Source organism: Cnephaeus nilssonii, assembly GCF_951640355.1.
Source record: "Cnephaeus nilssonii genome assembly, chromosome: 21".
NCBI classification, from domain to species: domain Eukaryota; kingdom Metazoa; phylum Chordata; class Mammalia; order Chiroptera; family Vespertilionidae; genus Cnephaeus; species Cnephaeus nilssonii.
In genome coordinates this window covers 29977773-30000714 of record NC_137092.1, presented here as the reverse complement: position 1 = coordinate 30000714, position 22942 = coordinate 29977773, and the positions used below count along the sequence as shown (strand labels likewise).

Here is a 22942-nt window from a genome sequence, read left to right as displayed (position 1 = left end):
TAAAAAGAAGTCTTAGAGTAAGTGCACATTTTATATATTCTTTTTTATTGATTTTTTTTTTTTTTTTTTTTTTTTTTTATTGAGGAAGGGAGAGGGATAGAGAGTTAGAAACATCGACCAGCTGCCTCCTGCACACTCCCTACCGGGGATGTGCCGGCAACCAAGGTATATGCCCTTGACTGGAATCGAACCTGGGACCCTTTAGTCCGCAGGCCAACGCTCTATCCACTGAGCCAAACTGGTCAGGGCAACGTGCACATTTTAAACTCTGTTTAGAGTGGATCAACAAGGGTCAAACCTAAAGAGCAATAAAATTGCCTACCTTTTTCAGAGCACACATACTCCTAATCTCAGGCCCCTTTCCTTCCCCTAGAAAAGATCTGTAATACTTCAGTGACATTTCTTTTACCTCCCAGTACACACACACACACACACACACACACACACACACACACACACGCACGCGCGCACAATGAATCATCGCCACCTCCCTACATGCTGAAGTCAGATTCCAAGTAATGTCTATTAATCTTTGGCTTCTGAGTAATCACTCTGGCCTTAGAAAAACAGGTCCAGGAAAACAAGCTGATAAAGCCCTGGAAAATAGATTCAGAGCCCAAACCCAAATCTTCACAGGGTGATCTATAAACCAGACTGTCCATAAAGTCCCTGGGATATTCTGTTAAGAGTTCTAGCCCTCTGTTTTTAAATAATTGAGTGGTCTTAAGCAAGTTGCTCACTCTCTGTGTCTCTGAGATGCTTAATACCAGATCACCCTTTACATAGTATTTTTTCCCATATAACGGTTCTCTTTGGAATATCAATTAAGTGTGATCTGAAACTTGCTGTAGTGGCCATATCATTAAAGAAAATGCTTAAGAATGAGAAGAGTGAATTTGAGGAATATTCCAGTCAGACCCTGAGACACCAAGGTAGACAGCTGCTACTTGTGTCTGCCTAGCACCTCTTTCCCCTCTTTGGGGGACAGAATTTCCTTCCTTAGAGGAACTGCTCCTTCCTTCCTTCCTTCCTTCCTTCCTTCCTTCCTTCCTTCCTTCCTTCCTTCCTTCCTTTCCTTCTCTCTCTCTCTCTCTCTCTCTCTCTCTTCCTTTCTTTCTTTCTTTCTCCATATGGTTCTGAGCTCCTTACCCTGGCCTGTACTTCTGGGGCCACAGGGGTGGACATGTGACCCTGGCTTAACCATAACATCCTATTCACCTAGCCATAGCACTTGGTCTGGGGATTCCTCCAAGGAGCAATTAAAAAAAAAGAAATAAGAAAATCAGGGATTTTTTCTAAATAAAGCTGGTGGGGAAACTATCCTTTCTGGTGAAGTTGCTATAGAACGGTGACAGGTTGCTGCCACATGAGAAGCCTGGGAGGATGAGGCCGCCACTGAGGCGAGGCTATGAGAGGCAGAGGAGGCAACATGGAAAGAGTATGTGTGATGGTGCTGAGTTCCAAAGGACTGTCCTGGCATTACCCGGCAGCTATTCTCTTGATTCCTTGGGCTACCCTGAGATTTTTCGCAAAAGCCTCTTTTTTTTTTACATCAGCCAGTTTTTTTTAGGATTTCTGTCACTTTCAACCCAGGGTCTTGATGAACAGAAACACTCTAACAAGCTTCCCTCTCTCCCATATATGTTTTTGAAACTTCAAAAATGTGAGGCTCACCCTAACTGGTTTGGCTCAGTGGATAGAGTGTCGGCCTGCGGACTGAAGGGTCCCAGGTTCGATTCCGGTCAAGGGCATGTACCTTGGTTGCAAGCACATCCCCAGTAGGGGGTGTGCAGGAGGCAGCTGATTGATGTTTCTCTCTCATCAATGTTTCTAACTCTCTGTCCCTCTCCCTTCCTCTCTGTAAAAAAATCAATAAAATACATTTTAAAAAAAATGTGAGGCTCTGTGTGTCTAAGAACTGAGTGTCTTCCCATCTTTCCTCGATCAGAGTGTTGGATTGTTCGATGGTCGCCTTGGTTACTGTATTTCCCAGCACCCCCTTCCCCGTATGACTTTAGTTAGAGTTGGCCAAAACTGAAGTTGCATGAGATGGGGGAGGCAGCAGTGAAGTGGCAGCCATCATGCTCTGAAGGCCACTGCTGGTGGAGCTGGTGGAGGGAGACACAAGTATGTAGGCAGGCTCCTGTGTGTTCTCACGCTTCCCTGCTCATACTGCTGGCCCTGTTAACCAATAGGGACTCCATGCCCACCATCAGACACTTTGCTACAGACTCAACGCCCTTCAAAGATGCTGTGTGAGCCCCGTGCCAGGAGCCAGAGCTGCCTTGCTTTCTTCAAGCTCCACTTTGTGCACCTGCACCCGGGTTTGTTAGTGACTCTTCTGTGATCCTTCAGCTCCTCCTCTCGGATGTTCAGCTCGATACTCGTCCGGCTCCTCCCACGATTGTGTAAGATCTAATGCTTACAATCAGTTCCTTATTCCATAACGCTCATAGTGGTATGCTCCTACACTCTGTAACTCTTACTAATACCGGCGGTATTGGGTGGACCCTGACAAAGAAGCTTCCTGCTTCCTTTCTGTGCTTCATGCCCACACCCAGTCCTCCTCGCTCTAGGTATCTCCTCCTCGCTGGTCATTACATCTCCTTCATCTTTTCATATCTGCTCCGTGTGTTCATGGGAAGAATGATCCTATGCCTACTCACCTTACCATTGTGCTATTGGCTGTCCTGTCTCCTGCTGTTCTTCTCTCTGACCTCTGCCTGATTCACTTGCACACTATTTCCTACTCGTTCCAATCAGATGACTATGTCTGGCAGGCAGCCTGGAGGTTTAACACAGACTGGTGAATGCTGGGATGACCTGCCCAGAGCTTCCCATTCCTGATTTCCAAATAGGAAATGTCATTAGATTAAAAAAAAATAAATGTCCTCATAAAGAACTTAATGGGCCTGCAGTGTTGCCTACAGTAGATGCCAGATAAATATTTTTAAAAATGAATTAACATACTAAAAATGAATTGAGTTGGAAATTAACAAGGAACATTGTAAAAACGAACATATATGCTATGCTGTGGGCCCATTGAACGCTGCATTCGTGGGTTTGAAATTTCCACTGGGATGGGCTCAAGGTCTCTTCCAGCTCTGTGATAGTGGATCAAAGGCCAGAGCTATTAATCCCAGCCAGTCATTGCTCAATGTGTGGCCTTGGTTGAGTCAGCTGGCCTCTAGATTTTAGCTAGTCTTTCTGGGTCAATGAAACAAACAGAGAACGGTAAAAAAATAAAATAAAAAAATTGTGGTATGTCAGGCCTGGAAGCAACCTTAGCAGTTATCCCTAATTTGGGAAGCTGACCCTTGTTTACCTCCATCCAACCCCTCTGACTTTATGTGACTCTTCCCTCCACTGGGGCCCTGGGGCCATGTACCGCTGGCCCATCATTATAGGCAGAAGCTGGGGATGGTGAGTCAGGCCTCTGTTGGGACTCTGCCCAAGAGTTGAAATTTCTACATATAGAATCAGACATCCTGAATTTTAAAAAGGACCCTGTTGCCCAGTTTGACCTGAGACATGAATAGCAGAGTATAGCCAGGTAAGGACTGGAAGAACTTGGACATGCAAGAGGAAGAATAATTTATTACAAAGAATAAAGCAAACAGCTTCCGGGATTGGGCATCTAGCACGTGCCCTTTCTCTACCCTCAGCCTTCCTCACTTCCTCGTGCTCCCAACCCCAGGTCTCTGCCCTTTCTGGGACCCCATAGTGGAGATAGGGAGTTGTGTTTGAAGATGCAGTTGGGCAAGGGTGTAGAGGGTCATTGCAGGGCCTGCCAGCCACGGAGACATCCTGGAGCAGACTCTCTCCAGGGCCTTGGCTGATGTTCTGAGCTTTAGAACCAGTTGGTTGGACATAAAGGCTTGAGAGGCTTAGGGAAGAGCTGAGAATGAGCTGTGGGTAGAAAACCTGAACGGAAGATGGTGAGTGAGTGTGGAGGAGGATAGCGTGACCCTGGGGAAACATTCGTAGTCCTTTGGTGACTGTTTATGGGTGAGCAGCCTCCTGTCTGAAGCGTTTGTCAGTTCACTGTGTCGGCCATATAAACACATCCATAAAGGACTGGGTAATGGTGTTGGTGGGATGAGGAAAGGTGTAGAGTCAAGGCAGTCCCAGAGGCTCAGAGGGTTCAGGGTGTGGAAAACACCCCTGCGCTCCCAGTCAGGTGTCCCTCAGCCAGAGTCCCCCCTTACTGCCCTCTCAGGGTCTTGCCCTAGTAAACAGCTGTGGAATGTTGACAGAGATGTGCATGTGGGTGCAGCTGAAGATCTTGAACACTAAAACACCTTTCCTGCCAGAATAATCTCAGAAAGTAGTTGGATCAAGTAAAGAAGGAAATGGACCCAGAGAGCTTAAAAAAATTTTTTAAACCTGTATTTGCTATACCAAATACTGTTTACGATGTAAATGGCCTGTACTTTGGGGGTTGGGGGGCTTCTATTCATGTTTCAAGATTTCAGTGAGGGAGGGATGACTGTAATTAAGTTTTTGGGGAATCAAGGTATATGTGGATTATTTTACTGTGTAGGTTTGAGGGGGGTGGTGTCAGTGAGCATTCTTTAAAATTTTTAAATCTGTTTCTGTTAAATATTGAAACCATATATCTAACATGTGAAGGACATACAGACTGATAAGATCTCTGTGAATCTACCTCCTGGCTTAAGAGCTAGACTGTCACAATTCCCCAGGAGCCCCCACTTTCCAATCTCACCTTTGCCTTTCTCAGAAGAATCCAGCTTCCTGAACTGAGTCTCCACCAGTCCCTTGCTTCTTTTTAGTTTTGCCACATATGCTTGTATCCCTCAACAATACACTATGTAGTTTTGCATGCTTTTTAAATATAAATGAAATTGTACTTTATACATACTCTTTTATGACTTGATTTTAAAACCGGTTTGTCAATCAGTTACCTTGTACATACCAAAAAGTGCATTTATCATACGTGTTTATTTTAGCTTGATGAATTTTCTCAGAGTGAACACAGCCCTAGATCAAGACACACAATATTGTTAGCACTCTGGAAGCCCTCCTTGGCCCCCTTCCAATAACGATATTCAGACTTGGAGCATCGTAACGTTTATATAAATGGAATCAGAATGACTTTTTTTCATGCATGTAGCTGTAATCACTTGTTAATGCTTTATGGTGTTACATGACTATATTACAATTTATAGATCTATTCTGTCTATATTTTATTGATTTTTTTTTTTAAAGAGGAAGGGGGAAGGAAAGAAAGAGAAACATCAATGTGAGAGCAAAACATCGATTAGCTGCTTACTGCAGAGTCCCTACCAGCGATCGAGCCCGCAACCCAAGCACGTGCCCTGGCGGGGAATCAAACTGGCCGTCTTTCAGTGCACTGGATGATACCCAGCCAACTGAGCCACACAGGCCAGGGCTATCTATTTGTCTATTGATGGATATTTGGGTTCCTTCCAACCTTTGCTATTACAAACAGGGATGTTATAAATATTCTCAAATGTGCCTTCTTATGCCCAAATGCAAAGCTTTCTTTAGGAGAAATTAGGGATGGAATTTCAGGGTCATAGAATATAGTAATTGTTAGCTTTACTAGGCAATTCCAAATGTGAAATCACCACTTACCACTAAAAATAAAAATCTCTGACAATCTAATAGGTAAAATTTAAGTCTCATTGTTTAACTTTGCATTTCTTTCCTTACATTTATTTCATTATTACATTTTTTAAAAGCTGTTCATTGGCCATTTGTAGTTTTTCTTTCATGGATTCTCTGTATCCTCAACTCATTTTTCTATTGGTTTGCTGGTATTTTCCTTAAGGACTTTAAGAAACTATATATTAAGGATAGTACTTGTTACAAATATATTCCCTCAATTCTTAAATTGAGATATAATTGACATAGAACATTATATTAGTTTTGGGTATGCAACACAATTTGATATTTGTATATATTGTGAAATGTTCAGCACAATGTCTGGTTAACATGTGTCACCATACTTAGTTGCAGGTTTTTTTTTCTTTTTGTGATTAGAACTTCTAAGATCTACTTTTTGCAACTTTCAAATATACAATACAGTATTATAAACTATAGCCACATTACATACCCAGGACTTATTTCTTTTATAAGTGGAAGTTTGTACCTTTTGATCCTCTTCACCAATTTCACCCACCTCTGGCAACCACCAATGTATTCTCTGTATCTATTCCCCCTCCCCCCAATATCCTATCTAATAATAGACAAATATGCAAATTGACCATACCCCCGACACACCACAAGCCACGCCCACCATCCAATCAGAGCGAGTATGCAAATTAACCCAAACCAAGATGGCTACAGCCACAGAGAGCAAGGTTTCCTAGGTAACAGAGGAAGCCAAGCTTTCCGCCTGCCCTTGCCAGGCCTAAGCCTCCACTCAAGCTACAAAGTTTCAATTATAGAAGGTAAACAAATGGAAACAAATGGCGGCAAAATGGAGCTTGAGAGAGCAGGCCAGGATTGCCGCCGGCAACAGGGGAAGCAAAGCTTTTTGCACACCCTGGCCAGGCCCACCCGCTTAAGGCAACAAAGTTTCAATTATAACCCCAACACAAATGGCTGCCAGCCTCGGAGGGAGCCCCAGACTTGGCTCTGCTCCAGGCTACAAAGTTTCAATTGTAGAAGGAAAATAAATTCCAGATACCAGGGCCTCCGTTTGGGTTGCCAGGGGGCGTGGCCAGCCTGCAAACCACCACAGGCCCCTTGCTCAGGCCGCCCCACACCCCAAGGGAACCCCCACCTGATCTGGGATGCCCTTCAGGGCAAACCAGCTGGCCCCTACCCCTGTACCAGGCCTCTATCCTATCTAATAAAAGAGTAACATGCAGATTGATCATCACTGCAACACACAATATAGCTGCCCCCATGTGGTCAAAGATCCTGCCCCCATGTGGACACAAGATGGCCACCACAAGATGGCCAGCAGGAGAGGGCAGTTGGGAGGCACCCGGCCTGCAAGGGAGGGCAGTTGAGAAGGACCAGGCCTGCAAGGGAGGGCAGTTGGAGGTGATCAACCCTACAGGAGAGGGCAGTTAGGGGTGACCAGACTAGCAGAGGAGGGAAGTTGGGGCAAACAGGCTGGCAGCAGAGTGTTAGGGGGTGATCAGGCTGGCAGGCAGAAGCGGTTAGGGGCAATCAGGAAGGCAGGCAGGCAAGCAGTTGGGAGCCAGCAGTCCTGGATTGTGAGAGGGATGTCTGACTGCCCGTTTAGGGATCCAACTGCCCACCGGGATCGGGCCTAAACGGGCAGTCGGACATCCCTCGAGGGAAAACCCCCCTCCGTGCACGAATTTCATGCACTGGGCCTCTAGTTCCATATATAAGTGAGATCATACAGTATTTGCCTTTCTCTGACTTATTTCACTTAACATAATGCTTAGCATAATGTCTTTTTTTTATCTTAAGTTTGATTTGTGGTGATTTTTTTCATTTGGAATTTAAAAAATTTTTTGGAAATATATTTTTATTGATTTCAGAGAGGAAGAGAGAGAGAGAGAGAAACATCAGTGATGAGAGAGACTCATTGATGGGCTGCCTCCTGCAGGCCCCCTACTGGGGATCGAGCCCACAACCCGGGCATGTGCCCTTGACTGGAATCGAACCTGGGACCCTTCAGTCCACGGCTGACGCTCTATCCACTGAGCCAAACCAGCTAGGGCTTTTAAATTTTTATGCAATCAGAGCTACCATTCTTTTTTTTTTTTTTTTTTTTTTTACAGGTTCTGCCCTTTCTGCTGTCAGAGCCATGCTTAATTAAACATAGTTTTCCACACCAGGATGGCTGTTTGTTAAGGTGACTTTATTTTTCATAGACACGCTGCGCCTTGTGGTTTTCCAAAGTTGCTGACCAGAGGTAGTAATGGCTGGGTCAAGGTGTGACCCAGATGATATTTCAGATTTTAGAAGCAAAAGTGATGATGTTTCTATTATCTGGATACCTGTCTTCATCCTACAGAGAATGAAAAGTGAACTGAGCTGTGCTGAGGCCAATTCGTTGCTTCTTAGACAAGGAGGTAGAAGTAATGGTGTCTGCTCCCCAGACCCCAGCAAATAGGCTGGGCTCATTACAGCAGGGAAATTTCACCAAAGTGAGAATACCTGAGGGACATAAGTGGCCTGCCAACAAGGAAGAAAGGAACTCTCCAGCAATAGCCTGGCATGGGCTCCCCTCCCACAGGGGCCATTGACTGCTCGGGCTTTTACAATTCTCAGCCCTGTTCCAAGGAGCTTTTGTGGTTTAAATCAATGTGCTTCTGGGAATAAGTGCCCTTATTATTCCTAGTTTACATTGTTTGCTGTGCTCTTCTACCACTGTGACATAATGCCCTTTGTGCCGCTGTACAATAGTGTTCCTTTCAGGAATCTCTAAGAGCTCTCTAATTAGGACCCACGACCACATGACAGATGTAGAAACAGAAGCCTAGGGACAGAGATGACAAAGCTTCACCTTGGTCACCAGGAGCCAAGCCCAGGTCTGACCCCCCCCCCCCCCAAACCCCGCTCTGGGAGACTGCAGGGTCTGGCTACACCACTGTCTAGGAGCAGACCCCAGTGGTGGCTGCAGTATTGTTAGGCTGCCTGAGCTAATGGCAGGGAGTGCTGGGCCCTTGCAGTACCACTTAGACGTACCTACGCAGTTGAGCTATTGGGTTGCGGACTGAGAACTGGAAATTCCCAGCACTGGCTGAGCAATAGCTCTTGAGTTTATCATCAATGCTCCATGACTAAGTTTCTAGGACGAGAACCTGTATTAATAAGGCTAGGTCACTTGAAACTGAATTCTGCATTAAGTAATTAAACCTGATTGACTGCCTACTATGTGCAAAGATGAACTCTCAGTCCCCGCAGTGGATGTTCACACCCTAACGGGAAGAAGAGACAGATATGGAAGGAAGCAAGGAGTTATAAGAATCTGAATGCTTGAATAGAGAGGAGACCAGAAGGTTAGGGTCATACCCAGCTCGGTGGGGCTTTCAGGAAAGCTCCTTGGAGAGGAGGACTTTAATCTGGGCAAGTTTTCAGAGGTGGATGGAGCCTGCTACTCAGAGCTATAGGGAGGAGAGCATTGCGTGCTGACGGCCAAGTGTGTGCAGAGGCCTGGAGGTGTGCAATGCACTGGGCATCAGAGAACAAGAGAATGTCAACATGTCTAAGGTGGCCATTGTTATCCCACGGCTCTTCCCCTGTTCCATTTTCATAGCCAAAACTCTGTCCCTTCTAATTCTCAATATCTTTATTTTGGATGTGGAACAGATTGAGCTTGTTTTTCTGCCTTTGTATTATTGCCTTAACCCTCTTTTCTCAGGGCATTGTGGATGCCTCTGATTAGGAAAGATCATGCGTTGGGGAGTGCCCCCAAGGAAAAGCACAGAAATGAATATTTCACTGCATTTTAAAGGAACCTCGGGCACGGAATCAGCGGGGCTGTTTTCCTTTACCGTCCATATAGTAAAAACATGGCCTTGGCTGACTCCCGAGGTTACCTGTTACAGGTCCAGCCCCCAGAGGGAGGCCCTGTGCTCTAAAGCTTGAGGAGTAGAAGCTGTAGCTGAAAGCAGGTGGAGGTGGGGGTGCAAAGGGGAAACGTGAGCTGGCCAGCAATCTAACAGATGACGACCCACACAGAAGTGAGAGCCTGGATTTGAGCTCCGTGAGTCTGAGTGGCAGCTGGCTCTGGAGTTGGGCTGGATTGGAGCGGCCACCCCTGGCTTCCTCTCCTTGCCTTTCTTTTCCTTCGTATCTTTTGTTGCCCACCCCACCTCCCACAGGGTCTTCGGGCGGCACTTTATAAACCTCCTCAATGAGAATAATAATGCGGTGCCACCCTCAGGTCTGACCCCAGTGCAATTTAGGTATCTCTGCTCGCCCTTGGCACTATAGACAAACACTGATCACCCTAACATATGTGGCAATCGCTGACCAAAGCTTCCTGAGAGTAGGGACTCTACCCTGCTGCAGGGCCTTACCTATAACAGGTGCAATTGCACCATGAAAAAGGAAGGCAGAGATAGAGAAAGGGAAGAAGGGAAGAAGGATAAGCAGGGAAGAGCCCAAATCACTCAAAGCAACAACATATTCTAAATTCTGACCGGGAGAAGGCTATTTATTGCTGGATGAGAGTATAGATGAAACTTGTCAATGTGCAAACAGAGCTCATGTGATGCCCAGGAAGATATGGGGAGGTTGTCTCAAACTCAAAGGCTAACACAGGCCAAATAAACGAGGCATGTGGCCCGTGGGCCGCGAGTTTGACATGCTTGGTGTAGATGATGCTAAGGAAGGAGACGAATAAATGGTCCTTTTTTTTCTTTTCTTTTTTACTTTCTTGCAAGCTCTCAGCACTGGTTCACTCCCTCCTGTCTCAGACCTCAGATCGGAGCCTGAGCTGCACTCTGGACCCCCACTGCGCCTCGTGACACCAGTGGATTGTGCTCCACTGCATGGAAGCTTGCTTTACACCTCTTGTCTCCAAAGTGAACATCAGGTCAGCAGGCAGATCAGCCAGGACTGCCCCCTGCAGGGATGTGAACCAGGGCAGGAGGCCAAAGAATAATCAGAGGCTGATGGGGGGCAGGTGGAAGACCGTGGAGGGAGCTGTTTGTTCTCATCAGCAGCACGTGGTAGCACCACGTGTCCACCTTTATGCTGACAGGGAAGGCCTTGCAGCCTGACTGCTTCACGCAAGACCGAATATGATATAGGCCGGGAGGAATCCTGATATTGGGCCGGGAGAGACTCAGGATGTGGAGGGATGGGCAGGATTTTCAGTGAAGGAGCGGAGTAGTCAGGTGGAGGGAAAATAAGACCAAAGCCATGGCGGTGAGAATGTGCAAACAGAGCTCATGGGATGCCCAGGAAGTTAGCAGAGGGGTGGCGAGAGGTGGGGCTTGGTGCTAGGCTGGAGTCACATTGTGGAGGGTCTTAAATGAAAGACCGAACCAAGCACCTAAACCCAAGAACTGCTGTTTGTCACAGTTTAAACACGACAGCAAGCAGATCCCGTTGCTTTTGGTGGCTGTGCCCCTCAAAGTGAATTGGGGGGGAAAAAGGAAAAATAAAGGGGGAGGGGGAGGGGGAGAAAAAGAAATAAAAGGGGAGAGAGATTGAAGAATCTGGAATGTATTGGGAACCCAAGGGGAATAGGGTTTCCACTGGACGGGATGAGTGAATTGGGAAGCAGTGGGAAGTACCGATTACTCAGAGGAGACAGGGACTAGCAGCAAGGAAAACGGGAAGCGAAAGTGATAGTCCAGGAAGATATTAGGAGGTTGTGAACTAGGATGACGGTAGAGGGAACAGAAGGGAAGAAACACCACCACGGACAGACCCCCTTCCTCAAAAGTAGGACAGCTCCTCTCTCCGCCTAGACACGTCTCTCATAAACACACAGACACACTTAGGAGGTGAGAGAAAACATAACCTCTTCACTCTCAGCTCTTTTCTCAGCTGTCAAGCCCAGGGGGGGCTCTCCCTCCTGGGGCCCTCCCTCCCTCCACTTCTTCCCCAATGGCCAGAGGCATTTACTCTAAGGACAGACAGTCACGAGGGGGTTATTTATATCTGCAGCCGAGCTGCCTGAGCTCTCTGTCTGGAGGGCATGTGGTGGGGTAGGGAGCAGGGCTACACCCCATCTCCCAGGCACAGCCCTTGGCAGGAAGTCTGCCCTGCACAGGTCCTGCCGATGGAATGGGGCCAAGGGATCAGAGAAGCTGTTGGCAAAGCGATCAGATCCCTGTGGTTGGACAGACTAGCTCACACAGTCCAAATGCCACCTTCCTTCAGTATTTAATTATTTTCACAGTTCACGAAGTTCTTACTTAATGCCCAACCTAAAGTTCTTACTGCAATTTTGTCTTCATGCTCTGTTTGAGGGAGATAGCAAACTCTCTAAAACCTTTCAGGAGGAAAATAGTTCTGCTCAGTCAGGTAGACAGCGTCCATTGAATCATGGGGGCTTGTGTCCAATAGATTTCATGGCAAGAACTAACTTTGGATATAAGCCCACTTACTTTGCAGTTGCTAAATAACTCAGAAAGAATGACAGAGAAGCCTGGGTTGACTCATTGAACTGGTGACACTTCTTTTTTACACCCCCCCCCCCGCCCCCACGACCGTCTCCCCCTCCCCCAGGGCTCAAGTCTTGTGCTGACAGGGAAGCTCACGGATATACATGCCCTCCTTCCAAGGGAAAAGAATACATTTCTCTTGAGTCTAAGAAATTTTAGTCCCTTTAGGTTCTCAGATGACCTGGAACATCACTTTCCTTTAAGGCAGAGATGATCTGCAACATAACTGCAGAGACAACCCAGTGGGTCCCTGCCAAGTAGCAGGCTTTGAGCATGCGCTATTACATTGAATCTTCACAATAGGGCAGTTGTTAGCCTCATTTCACAGAGGAAGAAGCCAAGGCTCACAAAAATGTTATGAGAGGGGGCTGACGTGGAGGCTGGAACGGTGGAGGGAGCTGCTCGTTCCCATTACCAGGACATGGTAACTGTAGCCACCATTTGTCCACATTTACGGCAACCCCAAGGGTCCGGCAGTGGATCATGTATAAGACTGGGTTGACACTGGTCACAAAGGGACCAGTACAAAGTGTCAGGTCTGGTGGGAGGAATCGGGGGGAGTGTGTTTCCGCCAGGTCTGGAGGGACAGGTATGTTTTTCAATATGAAGTAGTTGGGGTCAGAGGAGACTGCATTCTGATTAGTACTATTTCCCTGTGAGCAAGGTTTTGGGGAGTTTGCCATCTCCCTCAAACACAAAGAATTGAAGCAGGATGTTAGTTAAGATCGCCGAAAGGGCTTTAGGTTGGGTATAAGAAAAAAAAGAGAAGACTTAGTGAACGGTGAAGATGATTAGCTACCGAAGGGGCAAACGCTCAAGCTGATAGCTTTTCCGAAGGGCCACGCAGGAAACGGCAGGACCTGGATAGACCTGTGCAAACTCATTCCTTTCCCCTTTCACAGGAGGAAATGATCAACCACCAAGGGAGCTCAGGCCCACCCAGCATGGTCCAAGCCTTCCCGCCCATGGTCTGTGCAAAAACAAGCAGTGGCATAGCCGTGAACCCAAGGAGCTGGCCCATCATTGCATTCCCAGTTCCTGGCACCCTGTACCTGTTCGATAAACATGTGGTGAGTAGATAAAAGGTCATCTGTTTTCAAAATTGTTTGTGTCCTTGTTGGCTGGGCTGTGGGCATGGATCTGGGAAATATGCTCCAGTTCACAAACTCCTGCTCAGACAAAAGCTGACTGAGCTATAGTGCCCTGTGGTCCCAGTGGAGTTACTTCCAGTGCTCAGGGTGAAGGAAAAATGCTTCCCATCAGCTACTCCTGGTCAGCCACGTGGGAGAGGGGCAGGGGGCGGGAGTGCTTAGGGCTGACTCATAGCCCTCTCCTGTGTCAAGGGCCCTCCAGGAGGTTCCAGATGTGCTGAGACAATTCTAGCCACGGCTAATATGCTCTTGAGCATCCCAGGGGACACTGCAACACTAAGTAGGACAGATCTGATGTTGCTTAAGTGATTCTGTGATTACAGTCATTTCTCCCTAATGCCCTGGTAACTTGAAATGTGACATTGATGGGCTCATGTCATCCAACCACCTGGCCAGAAGCAGCAGTAGCTTCTGCAACACAAGACAATATTTACTTCTTTTTTGCGTGTCATCTCCTATCTCCTTGAGGCTAAATATTGACTTTATACTTTAGGGGTGAACCTTTTTTCCAAATGCTCTTTCTGTTCATCTCTGGCTTCAAAAGTAGTAGGTACCCATTTGTCTCTGATTCTATCAGGAGGAGGCCCTCTGAGCAGGAAGGAACACTTGCCTTCTAAGAGCAGCAAAAGGAGAAAATGCTAAATGATGGCCAGTTTTAACCACCCAAGAGCCTGTCCTGACTGCTATGTACAAGGGGAGACACTACTGGAATTTCAGAGATGGCATCTTTTTTGTTGTTGTTGCTGTTAACAGCTTTGATAAAGCCCTCTTCACATTCTCTGAAGACAGAGGTCTTTTACTATCAGTTGAGGGCTCTGTCCGTTTCATTTGTACTTCCCACTGCCAGCTCAGGGCCTGGCATGGTGTCTCCCCTACTTGCATTATTCAGTAGGCATTTCATCTACATCTCCTGCCCTGTGGAGAGAACTTCAGGGCTGGCCCTCCTGATCACATGCTGCCTGCCTTTGCTGGTGGGTGGGGGTGGGGAAGGGAAAGCAAGGTGGGGGGGGTACAAGTGTTAACAATTTACCATCACTTTGCTCATCTCAAGGTGAGATGACACATCAACGAAAAGCATCATTAGCTTCACTGTTTCCAATGGTGGGATGAAACTCTTGAGGCAACACAGCCTACTTTCACCTTCCATGGTGTTGGGAAACAGAACTAGGCATTAGTATCTTCTCATAATTCCTCAGTCTAATTCAGTCCTAGTCCTCTTTTATTTGTCCTAGTCCTCCATTTTAAATATTTTTTATTCATAGCCACAAATAAGCTTCAAAATCCACAAATAAGCCCAGCTGGTGTGGCTCAGTGGTTGAGCGTTGACCTATGAACCAGGAGGTCACAGTTCGATTCCCCGTCAGGGCACATGCCCGGGATGTGGGCTCGATCCCCAGTGTGGGGTGTGCAGGAGGCAGCTGATCAATGATTCTCTCTCATCATTGATGTTTTTCTCTCTCTCCCTCACCCCTACTCTCTGAAATCAATAAAAATATTTAAAAAATCCACAAATAAAATCTCCCAAGGAAACCAAAAGATGAACTATGAATTATTACTTCTCTGCATAAATCTGTTTTTCTTGAACTCATCCTGACTCTTGAGGATGCTGATTGGGTAAGAGGCTCATTTTCCTGATTGTTCTGATTCATTTGATATTATCTCACCTTCATAATTTTACTAAAAAATTATCTGGAAACAACAATAAAACTATTTTTTAGTCAGGTATCACTAAACAAAAGCTACACCTGTAGACATGATCTGTAAGGAAGATAATGCCCAAACATATTTCATCAAGTTTCAATCTTTAACCAGACCTAAATAATAAGCAAAGAGGGCAAACTGCGCAACAAACTTGACTGTGCAGGAGAGAAATGCACTGGGAAAAGGCACATACTGAAAAATGTTTTGTAACTGTAATAGGTTTGAAAAAAGTTTAGCATTCTTCAATAGAACGTGGAAATCAATGGCTCCAGGTCTTGGTATGTCATTAAGGAAAAAACATGACTCAATCTATTTAAATCCCAATTACAATTAAAAATTAAATTGCTCATAGAATGAGGACTTTAGACTGCATACCACAGGATAATGGACTAGCTCCAGCCAAGCCAATAAAATGCATAGCCCATGAGGCTGAAAGGTCGTTGTGTTCTTGGGTAAGAAATGGAAAGACCATAACCTCCTGGAGTGCTGCTGTTAGGCAATCTAAGCCAACTCACCAGACTTTCTGACTCTCAATACATCCCATCATACTTTTAACGTTGGTGACAGAGGCTAAGTCCATTACATTACATTGTGTACATTATGGGTACAACTGGGCCACTTATAAACAGATATAATCTACAGTGGCCACTGTAGATTTACAGGTTTTATCACAATGTTCTGGCTGTTGGCAGTGAAATGTGTTGTGCTGCAAATATAGCTCATGATCTTAAAGGGACCTGAGTTGTCAATCACTTCTCACCCGTAAAAGCCAGATGACAAGGAAAAAAAAACACACTTTGTTTTTTTCCTTTTAAACTCAACCCCTCCTGTGAGCCAATGTCAACTTTCAAAGAGAAAAGGCAAAACACAAGCAAAGAAACTGAGATATTTATTTTAAAAAGAAGTTTCCAAGGAATGTGCCTGCTTCATCTTAGGAGCTACTCCGAACCCAACTGCCCATATCATCAATATCTGCAATGCTGTGATCCCCAGTGTTCATGATCCCAAAGAACTGAATGATCCCAAATCCAGAAAGAACAGTTAAATCATATCTAGTATACTGTGTTAAGACAAGAAAGTATATCACTATTAGATTTTATAATGTTTTTAACCAGTATTGAAATAGAAAAAGAGGCGTTTTCTGGCTAACCAGAACATTTCTCTTCCCTGAGCATCCCAACTAATTGAGGTTGTGTTAAAGAGACCGTTCTTTCTAGGCAATCAAGTCTAGCATTACATAACATGCCAAGAAGAAACTAAACCAAAGATCTGCCCTCCTACCTTAAAACATTAAGATATTATATGTGAGTGATTTTTTTCACTCTTAGAAACAATGTAAAAAGTCTTCACAATCACACACATATTAGAAAAAAACAAATTATTCATCTCCAATATGTCTATGTAATTTTTAGCTGCACTTTGGTTCAATTAAATACTAAAACAATAAATTAAGTTTGCTTTAGCACAGAACAGACAGATAAGGAGTTGAAATAATATAGCAGGATGTATCCACGCTGTTCATCTGCCTGCTCTAATTTTCCAGAAGACTGATGGTTCAGGAGACACTTCCAAGTCCATCGATGGGAGGACTCAGTTTTTACCACCACGGGTCAGTACTGGTCAGAACTCCCCAAGGCGTAACTCAGAATCACAGGCAGCTAAGTGATATATTTTGGTAGAGAAGCAGTCAAATTTACTAATTCAATGATCCCAATATGTGACTTAAAAGAAAAAGAAAAGGCTCAGCAACACTAAAAAGAATAGTAAAAGAATGAAAATGCTAAATATGGGATAAGGGACCTGGTCAAAGGAAAATAATCTTTCTGGTTAAAAAACCCAATTTTTCTCAAATGAGAAATTTGTAATGGGGGGGAAAAACCCACCTATATTTTTTAGAATATTACATTACAGAAACCAAGGAGTAAACGGGCTCCACATTATAACTTTCATATCTTAATCCATATGAAAATGCAAAGTACTTTTGCCAATTTAATCAATGCCCGTAAAGTCTGTAGTGCATTTGTCACATGGTTAAAACCGCGAGTAGGCATTTCGTTGCTGCTGCTGTTGTAATGGTTGCTGGGCCTGCTGCTGTTGCAGGCGAATTTGCTGGGAATAAGGGTCTTCCAAGGACTTTACAAATATGGTAGTTCTGGGACCAGTCTTCCATACGATACCATTGGCGTCTTTCACTGACGATTCCACAGTAATGTTGTGTGTTCCAAGGATAGCGAAGTTCAAAAGAAATTGTGTACTAAAGTAATCGTTATGAGGCTCAACCCTCTGCTCCATCTCATTGGTCATATTGTCGATGGGTATCTGGAACAAAAGAATTGTTAAGTAATAACAACAGCTAACACTTACTGAGTGCTTACTATGAGCTAGGTCCTGCCTAAGTGCTTATTTAATCCATGCAAACAACCAAGAGGTAGGTACAACTATTATTCTTGCTTTATAGAGGAGAAAACGGAGGCAGAGAGGTTAAGTAATTTCTCCAAGGTCACACAGCTAATGAGTGGTGGAGCTGGCCTCTGAACCTTGGTAGGCTAACTGTAGAGCCTATACTCTTAGTTATGGATTGATCTGACTCCTGACTATCCTTAAAGAATGTGCCCCCACAGCCTTTCTCAACCCCTTCATATGCTGGCAAAGGAGTTCAGGACACACCACCCCATACGTGCTGCTTTGGCATCCTGACTATTTTGAGCTAAAGGCACTTGAGAAACAACAGATGCAGGAGGGACTCGCTGACCTGCCCCCTTTTACCTAAAACAGGCCATAAAATTTCCTACAAGAAAGGTAGCCTCCCTATACCAAGAAGAGAAAAACATCCTTATCACCAGAGACTGGCCATCGATGTTGAAATGGACCTATACAGACAAACCTACTAAAATATCACCTATCGTCTATTGTCTCCCCACTGCCCCAACATTTCCCCACAATTTACTGCCCCAAACCAAATCCGTGTCTTGTCATTTCGTCATGAATTTACCATTTCTGTGTCTAAAGGTATATAAGCTTTCTGTTCTGGTCACTTCTTTGGGTCTTCATTCTCTTGTGAAGATTCCTACCTACATGTGAAATTCTAATAACACTGGCAGGTTTTTCTCCTATTAATCTGCCTTAATGTCAGTTTACCCATAGACCCGACCGGATCTACAGAAAGCAGAAAATAAATTTTTCCTTTCCTACACTTGCTTACCCAACCTCAACTCCAATTCCCATCTTTCTTCAGTCTGTGAAGAGACATTCTGAAGAAATAGGGTGTAACCATCTGTTTCAGGGGTTTTAAAATATAGGAGACTGAAAAGGGACATAAAACTATGTTTATATGTGAGTTTTCTTCCTCCTAGCTAGTCTGATTTCATATTTCGTAAGTAATATAATTATTCCTCTCTGCTTTAGTATTTTTTTTTAAATGTATTTTATTGATTTTTTACAGAGAGGAAGGGAGAGGGAGAGAGAGTTAGAAACATCGATGGGAGAGAAACATCGATCAGCTGCCTCCTGCACACCCCCCACTGGGGACGTGCCTGCAACCAAGGTACATGATCTTGACCGGAATCGAACCTGGGACCCTTCAGTCTGCAGGCTGACGCTCTATCCACTGAGCCAACCGGTTAGGGTCCCTGCTTTAGTATTAACTTCAGCATTAAATTAACTTCAGAACTTGTACATCACTCACTTAATCAGTGTTTTGTTTAGATTGGCAGTATAATATATTGCAAAACACAGATATATGGGCTCATTCATTTAGCAAGACAAACACTCCGGCCGTTGTTCTTCAGTAACAGAATAACACCTGCTGATGTATCCCAACCTCTACTCATGATGAAGCAAGTCAGAGAGACACTTTTTCTGACAATGCACATACAGGTAATCTTAATGAGTGTTTGACTAGATTGATCTACATTTATGTGTGTTTCTGTTGTATAATTAATTATGTAAATGTGCCCTGAAGCTTTGTCTCAATAAGCAGTTAGCATGAGGTCAATTTTCCAGAGTCATTTACCTGTAACATTCATACAGTCACCAACCAATTCAAAATCTTAGAATTACTTATAGGTATTTTTTTGTTTGCATAGTCAACTTTTGTAGGATTTTTATATTCCTAAAGAATATGCCTATCAAACAAGAACTTCCTTAAAGAGATTAGAAAAGGACCTGATGACTCTAAATGGATGATGCATTTTAAGTTGCAAACTCCCTGCAAGTAACATTATGAAGTGATCATGTACAGCAAGCATGTCAAACTCGTGGCCCACGGGCCGCATGCCTTTTATTTGGCCCGTGTTAGCCTTTAAGTTTGACATGCTTGATGTACAGCATGGCTTATTATAGCAGCTTCCTGACTTCAGTCAATGTCTCCCAAGAGGCAAGTCAGCAAGCAGGAGACCAGTACTTCCAGTTTGAATGTTTTTCTTCTTAATAGTAGAAATCATTATATACAAGAGAACCATGGTTATGGTACTTTCAAACTCAAAGGGCGGAGAGAGCTGCAGACAGTTAACTATGTAAATTCTCATTATGATCTTCTGTGACATCAGAGATCACCCAATCAGAATAGTTGTGCTCTAACTACTGATGTTTTTCACCAGTCACCAAATAGCTAGTGAGTGGCTACATAAGGCACCATGCTTTGAGTCATGAAAATAAAAAGAGAGGAAGAGAAGAGAATGAAGGCTGAGCCTTATCAGATGGGTGAAGCGTGCCAGAGAGAGTAAGCTATCGAAGCAAAGAAAGTGATGATGGCTCAAACCAGAACTCCCCTGGGCTTTTTTAGCCTAACTCCAAAGAGAATAAGATGCTCTCTTTTTATCTTTACTAATACCCCTTTTCTAGCTATGCACCTCAGTTCAAGCATGCCCCCAATCAACCTGGATACCAGCAATCTGGGCATTTGAACAACTCTATCATACAACTGTGTACGTGATCCCTTGCTCCATTTACTTTGAATAAACTGCCACAGAACTGGAAAGAGATGTCTAAAGGAAGGAACATTCTACATTTGGAAGATTGGCATTTCATGGGCATGAATTCAGAATCTTAGCTTTGGCTAACAAAGCAAGCATGGTTTTGGTTAACTGGCCTCATGGATTCTCAAAGCAGCAAATTCCTAGGGTTATACTCATAAGGAAAGATTTTTACTTTATCTAACCATTGTTATGTCAATGCTATATAGTTTCTTTTTTGAAAAGTTACTTAAAATAGAGAAAAATAAGGAGATGTGCTCTTTTGGGGGCAGGGGGCATAGGGAGACACTTCTTCCCCACTTCTGATGTGTCCTCCGTGTGGAAGGACCTTTCACGAGATGAACAGTACTGGTCTGCAGAGGAGGTACATCCCACTGGCTAAGTTTCGGGGTGGGAGCTGGGCTCGGGGAGCTAAGCATCTTCTCTTTCCCTTCTTTTTTGAGCTTCGGGTGCTCCTTCCTGCCATCAGTTTTATGGGGGCAGGCTTTGCGTGTATTGGCTGAAGCTAGATGGGAAAATTCACGTCAGAGGTACAGGGCACCTGAGGTACAGGGTCCTTGCCGCTGGGCACCTGAGCAGGGTTTCTCCCTGGCTTTAACAGTAATAACACTCACAGTCTGATCTCCATCTATCAAATGTTTAGGCAGGAAAAAGAGAAGTGTTGTTATCAGCCTTTCACACCCCAATATGTGCTTTTAACTCATGTCCATCTGATCCCTGGGGAGGTAGAGCTGCAATCTACTTAACCATGAAAAACATGGGAAAACTTCCATCACATAAAATCGCATCACAATTCTGCCTCTTTTGTAAATTACCTTGAACTCTTGTCCAGATTTGCTTTGTAGCGTAGAAGAAACATTCAGACAGACAGACTGAATTTTGCGAAACAGTCCTGGTTTAGATCCGTGCTGAACCACTCCCTCCACCTTCAGCGCCAGCTGCTGGTTATTCTGGACAGCGATGGGCTCTGCAGGGTTCCGGGGGGATGGTGACAAAGCAAGCTGGAACAACAACATCAAATAAACACTAACAACCAAGAGCAAGTTCATTCCAGCAAACATGTCTGTGCTAATCGCTGGTTATGGGTTCAAATGTTACTTACCCCTCCCTCCCCTGCCCTCTCTGCCCCCCCCACCCCCACCCCACACACATACAACCTGACTATGCTGGGACAACCAGATAGATGTACCTTTAAAGTCCAGAGTTCCTTATTTCTAATGCCTCCTTTTAAATACCCTTTGTTTTTTTAACCCCAAGCCCAGCACTGTTTGAAGGTAACGGAGAATAGTAGAGGTACTGCTCTCCCAATTTCTGTGGGGAGGCACTTCTTTGACAATGAACCAATTCTAGTAGGGAAATCCATTATGTAAATTTTCACGTCCAACAGCTGTCTCTTTGGTTTTAGGTAATTTTAAATGGACTAAATTCAAATGCAAATGAATTTAAAATTCTAGGATTACAAACATAACCAAGTCACCATGGTATAAAAGTCAACTTCCACAAATGAACCAAATGACATTTTTAACCTCTCATTGGAGTAATTTTTCTTTAAAAACATTAAAAGTCCCAAATCCACTTCAACTACAGAAAGCTCAAGTCTTGCTAAATAAAAAGATGGAAAAAATTGTTTGTTTTTTTATAATGCTGTTGAACCATTGAACCAATCAACTCTAGAGATCTACTACCTTAGGACTTATCTATATAATACATTTTCTGTATTAACCAGGTCATTTGTCATAGCTTACTTTGTTATTTGCAATCAAAAGCATTTGGACGGATGCCAAAACATACTAGACATTTACTGACAGGGATAATCCAAGAAATCTCTCAGAAGTGACAATTTCCCCCATTCCCAACAATTCCATTCCTTGAACAAAAACAGCTTTTGAATTTTGAGTAGTTTAAATATTTTAAAATACCAATTCTATTAATAGGACAGCTCCTCAAAGCTTGTTATTCAAAGATAAAAGTGCTTCCGAGGTAGGACTGGTGATGTTATACTGGACCTGTTTCATTTGAAGTTGGGTCTCAATAGGCTGACCAGAAGTGGACTCAGCTCAAGATCCTTGTAGGCTACTGTGATGAAAACCACTCGACTTTTTCTTGGAGTAGGGAGCCAAGGTACAAAGCTCCAGGTACCCAAACACCTGTCTCACTGCATTTGGTACTGACAGGTATCATTTTCTTCACCAAACCAGTTGGTAAAGGCAGAAAAGGCTTATAACTAAAGAGCATAAGTTTTATCAAAACCAAAGGTAAGCTCCTGAAGCAGAGCTATGTCTCATTTAATCTGTAGGTGATAACTGGGCTTTTAATCTATATTAACCTTATCATTCTTCCAATATTACCTTAATGCTGGTGGACTGCAGTTTCTGGAAAAAATATCTCTGAAATGAAAGAGGAACTTTCAGCAAAGCAATGATGGCATTGCAGAGGCATGCTGTATGCTGTGGGGGGAAAGAAATGGAATCAAATAAAAATGAATTTCCAAATTTCATCAACAAATGGTACTTTTAGGAAGAAGTTTAAAAACTACAAATGCTCACATAGATTATTACAAAAACAACAACGACACCACCAATCAAGAAATAGTAAAAAAAAAAAAAAAAAAAAAAAAGCCCAGGAACTGTGCACATTTGCCAAGTAACTCATGTTAAGGAGTACAATTACCGATTTATACTTTATTGTAAAGTAGTACACTCCATAAAAAGCAAATGACAGAAGAGAGAAAATCCACATTGCTCAAGGCAAGCAATATGCAAACTTTGCATTTCTAAAGAGCTCCGAGCTAGTAGACATATTACGTCACTAATATACAGAGTAACTGCCAGTTTGATAAAGTTTGGCAAAGTATGATAAAGAGTACGTGGTAAAGAAGCTGGAGCAGTATACTGACATCCCTGGGCTGACACCTAATACCACGTGGAACTTTGGCTTAGAGTTGCCTCATTCTGTCAACCCATCCCCACTAGGCGGCTTCCCTGACGCTATGGTCATGAGGCCTCAGGGAGAGAGTAAT

The 22942-nt window shown here is 44.1% G+C and overlaps 1 protein-coding gene across 2 annotated transcripts in view; it reads right to left on the bottom strand.

Annotated features, from left to right (window-relative positions):
- Positions 1 to 15824: 15824 nt before the first annotated feature.
- INTS7 (integrator complex subunit 7) overlaps positions 15825 to 22942 on the bottom strand; it is a 48967-nt gene continuing 41849 nt past the window's right edge. For both annotated transcript variants that reach the window (XM_079760835.1, XM_079760836.1), the window contains 3 exons: positions 22272 to 22370; positions 20739 to 20924; positions 15825 to 17269 (listed from right to left, as the gene is read on the bottom strand). In XM_079760835.1, the coding sequence (XP_079616961.1) occupies positions 16982 to 17269; positions 20739 to 20924; positions 22272 to 22370 (573 nt within the window). In that variant the 3' untranslated portion in view covers positions 15825 to 16981. The remainder of the gene's footprint in view (positions 17270 to 20738; positions 20925 to 22271; positions 22371 to 22942) is intronic.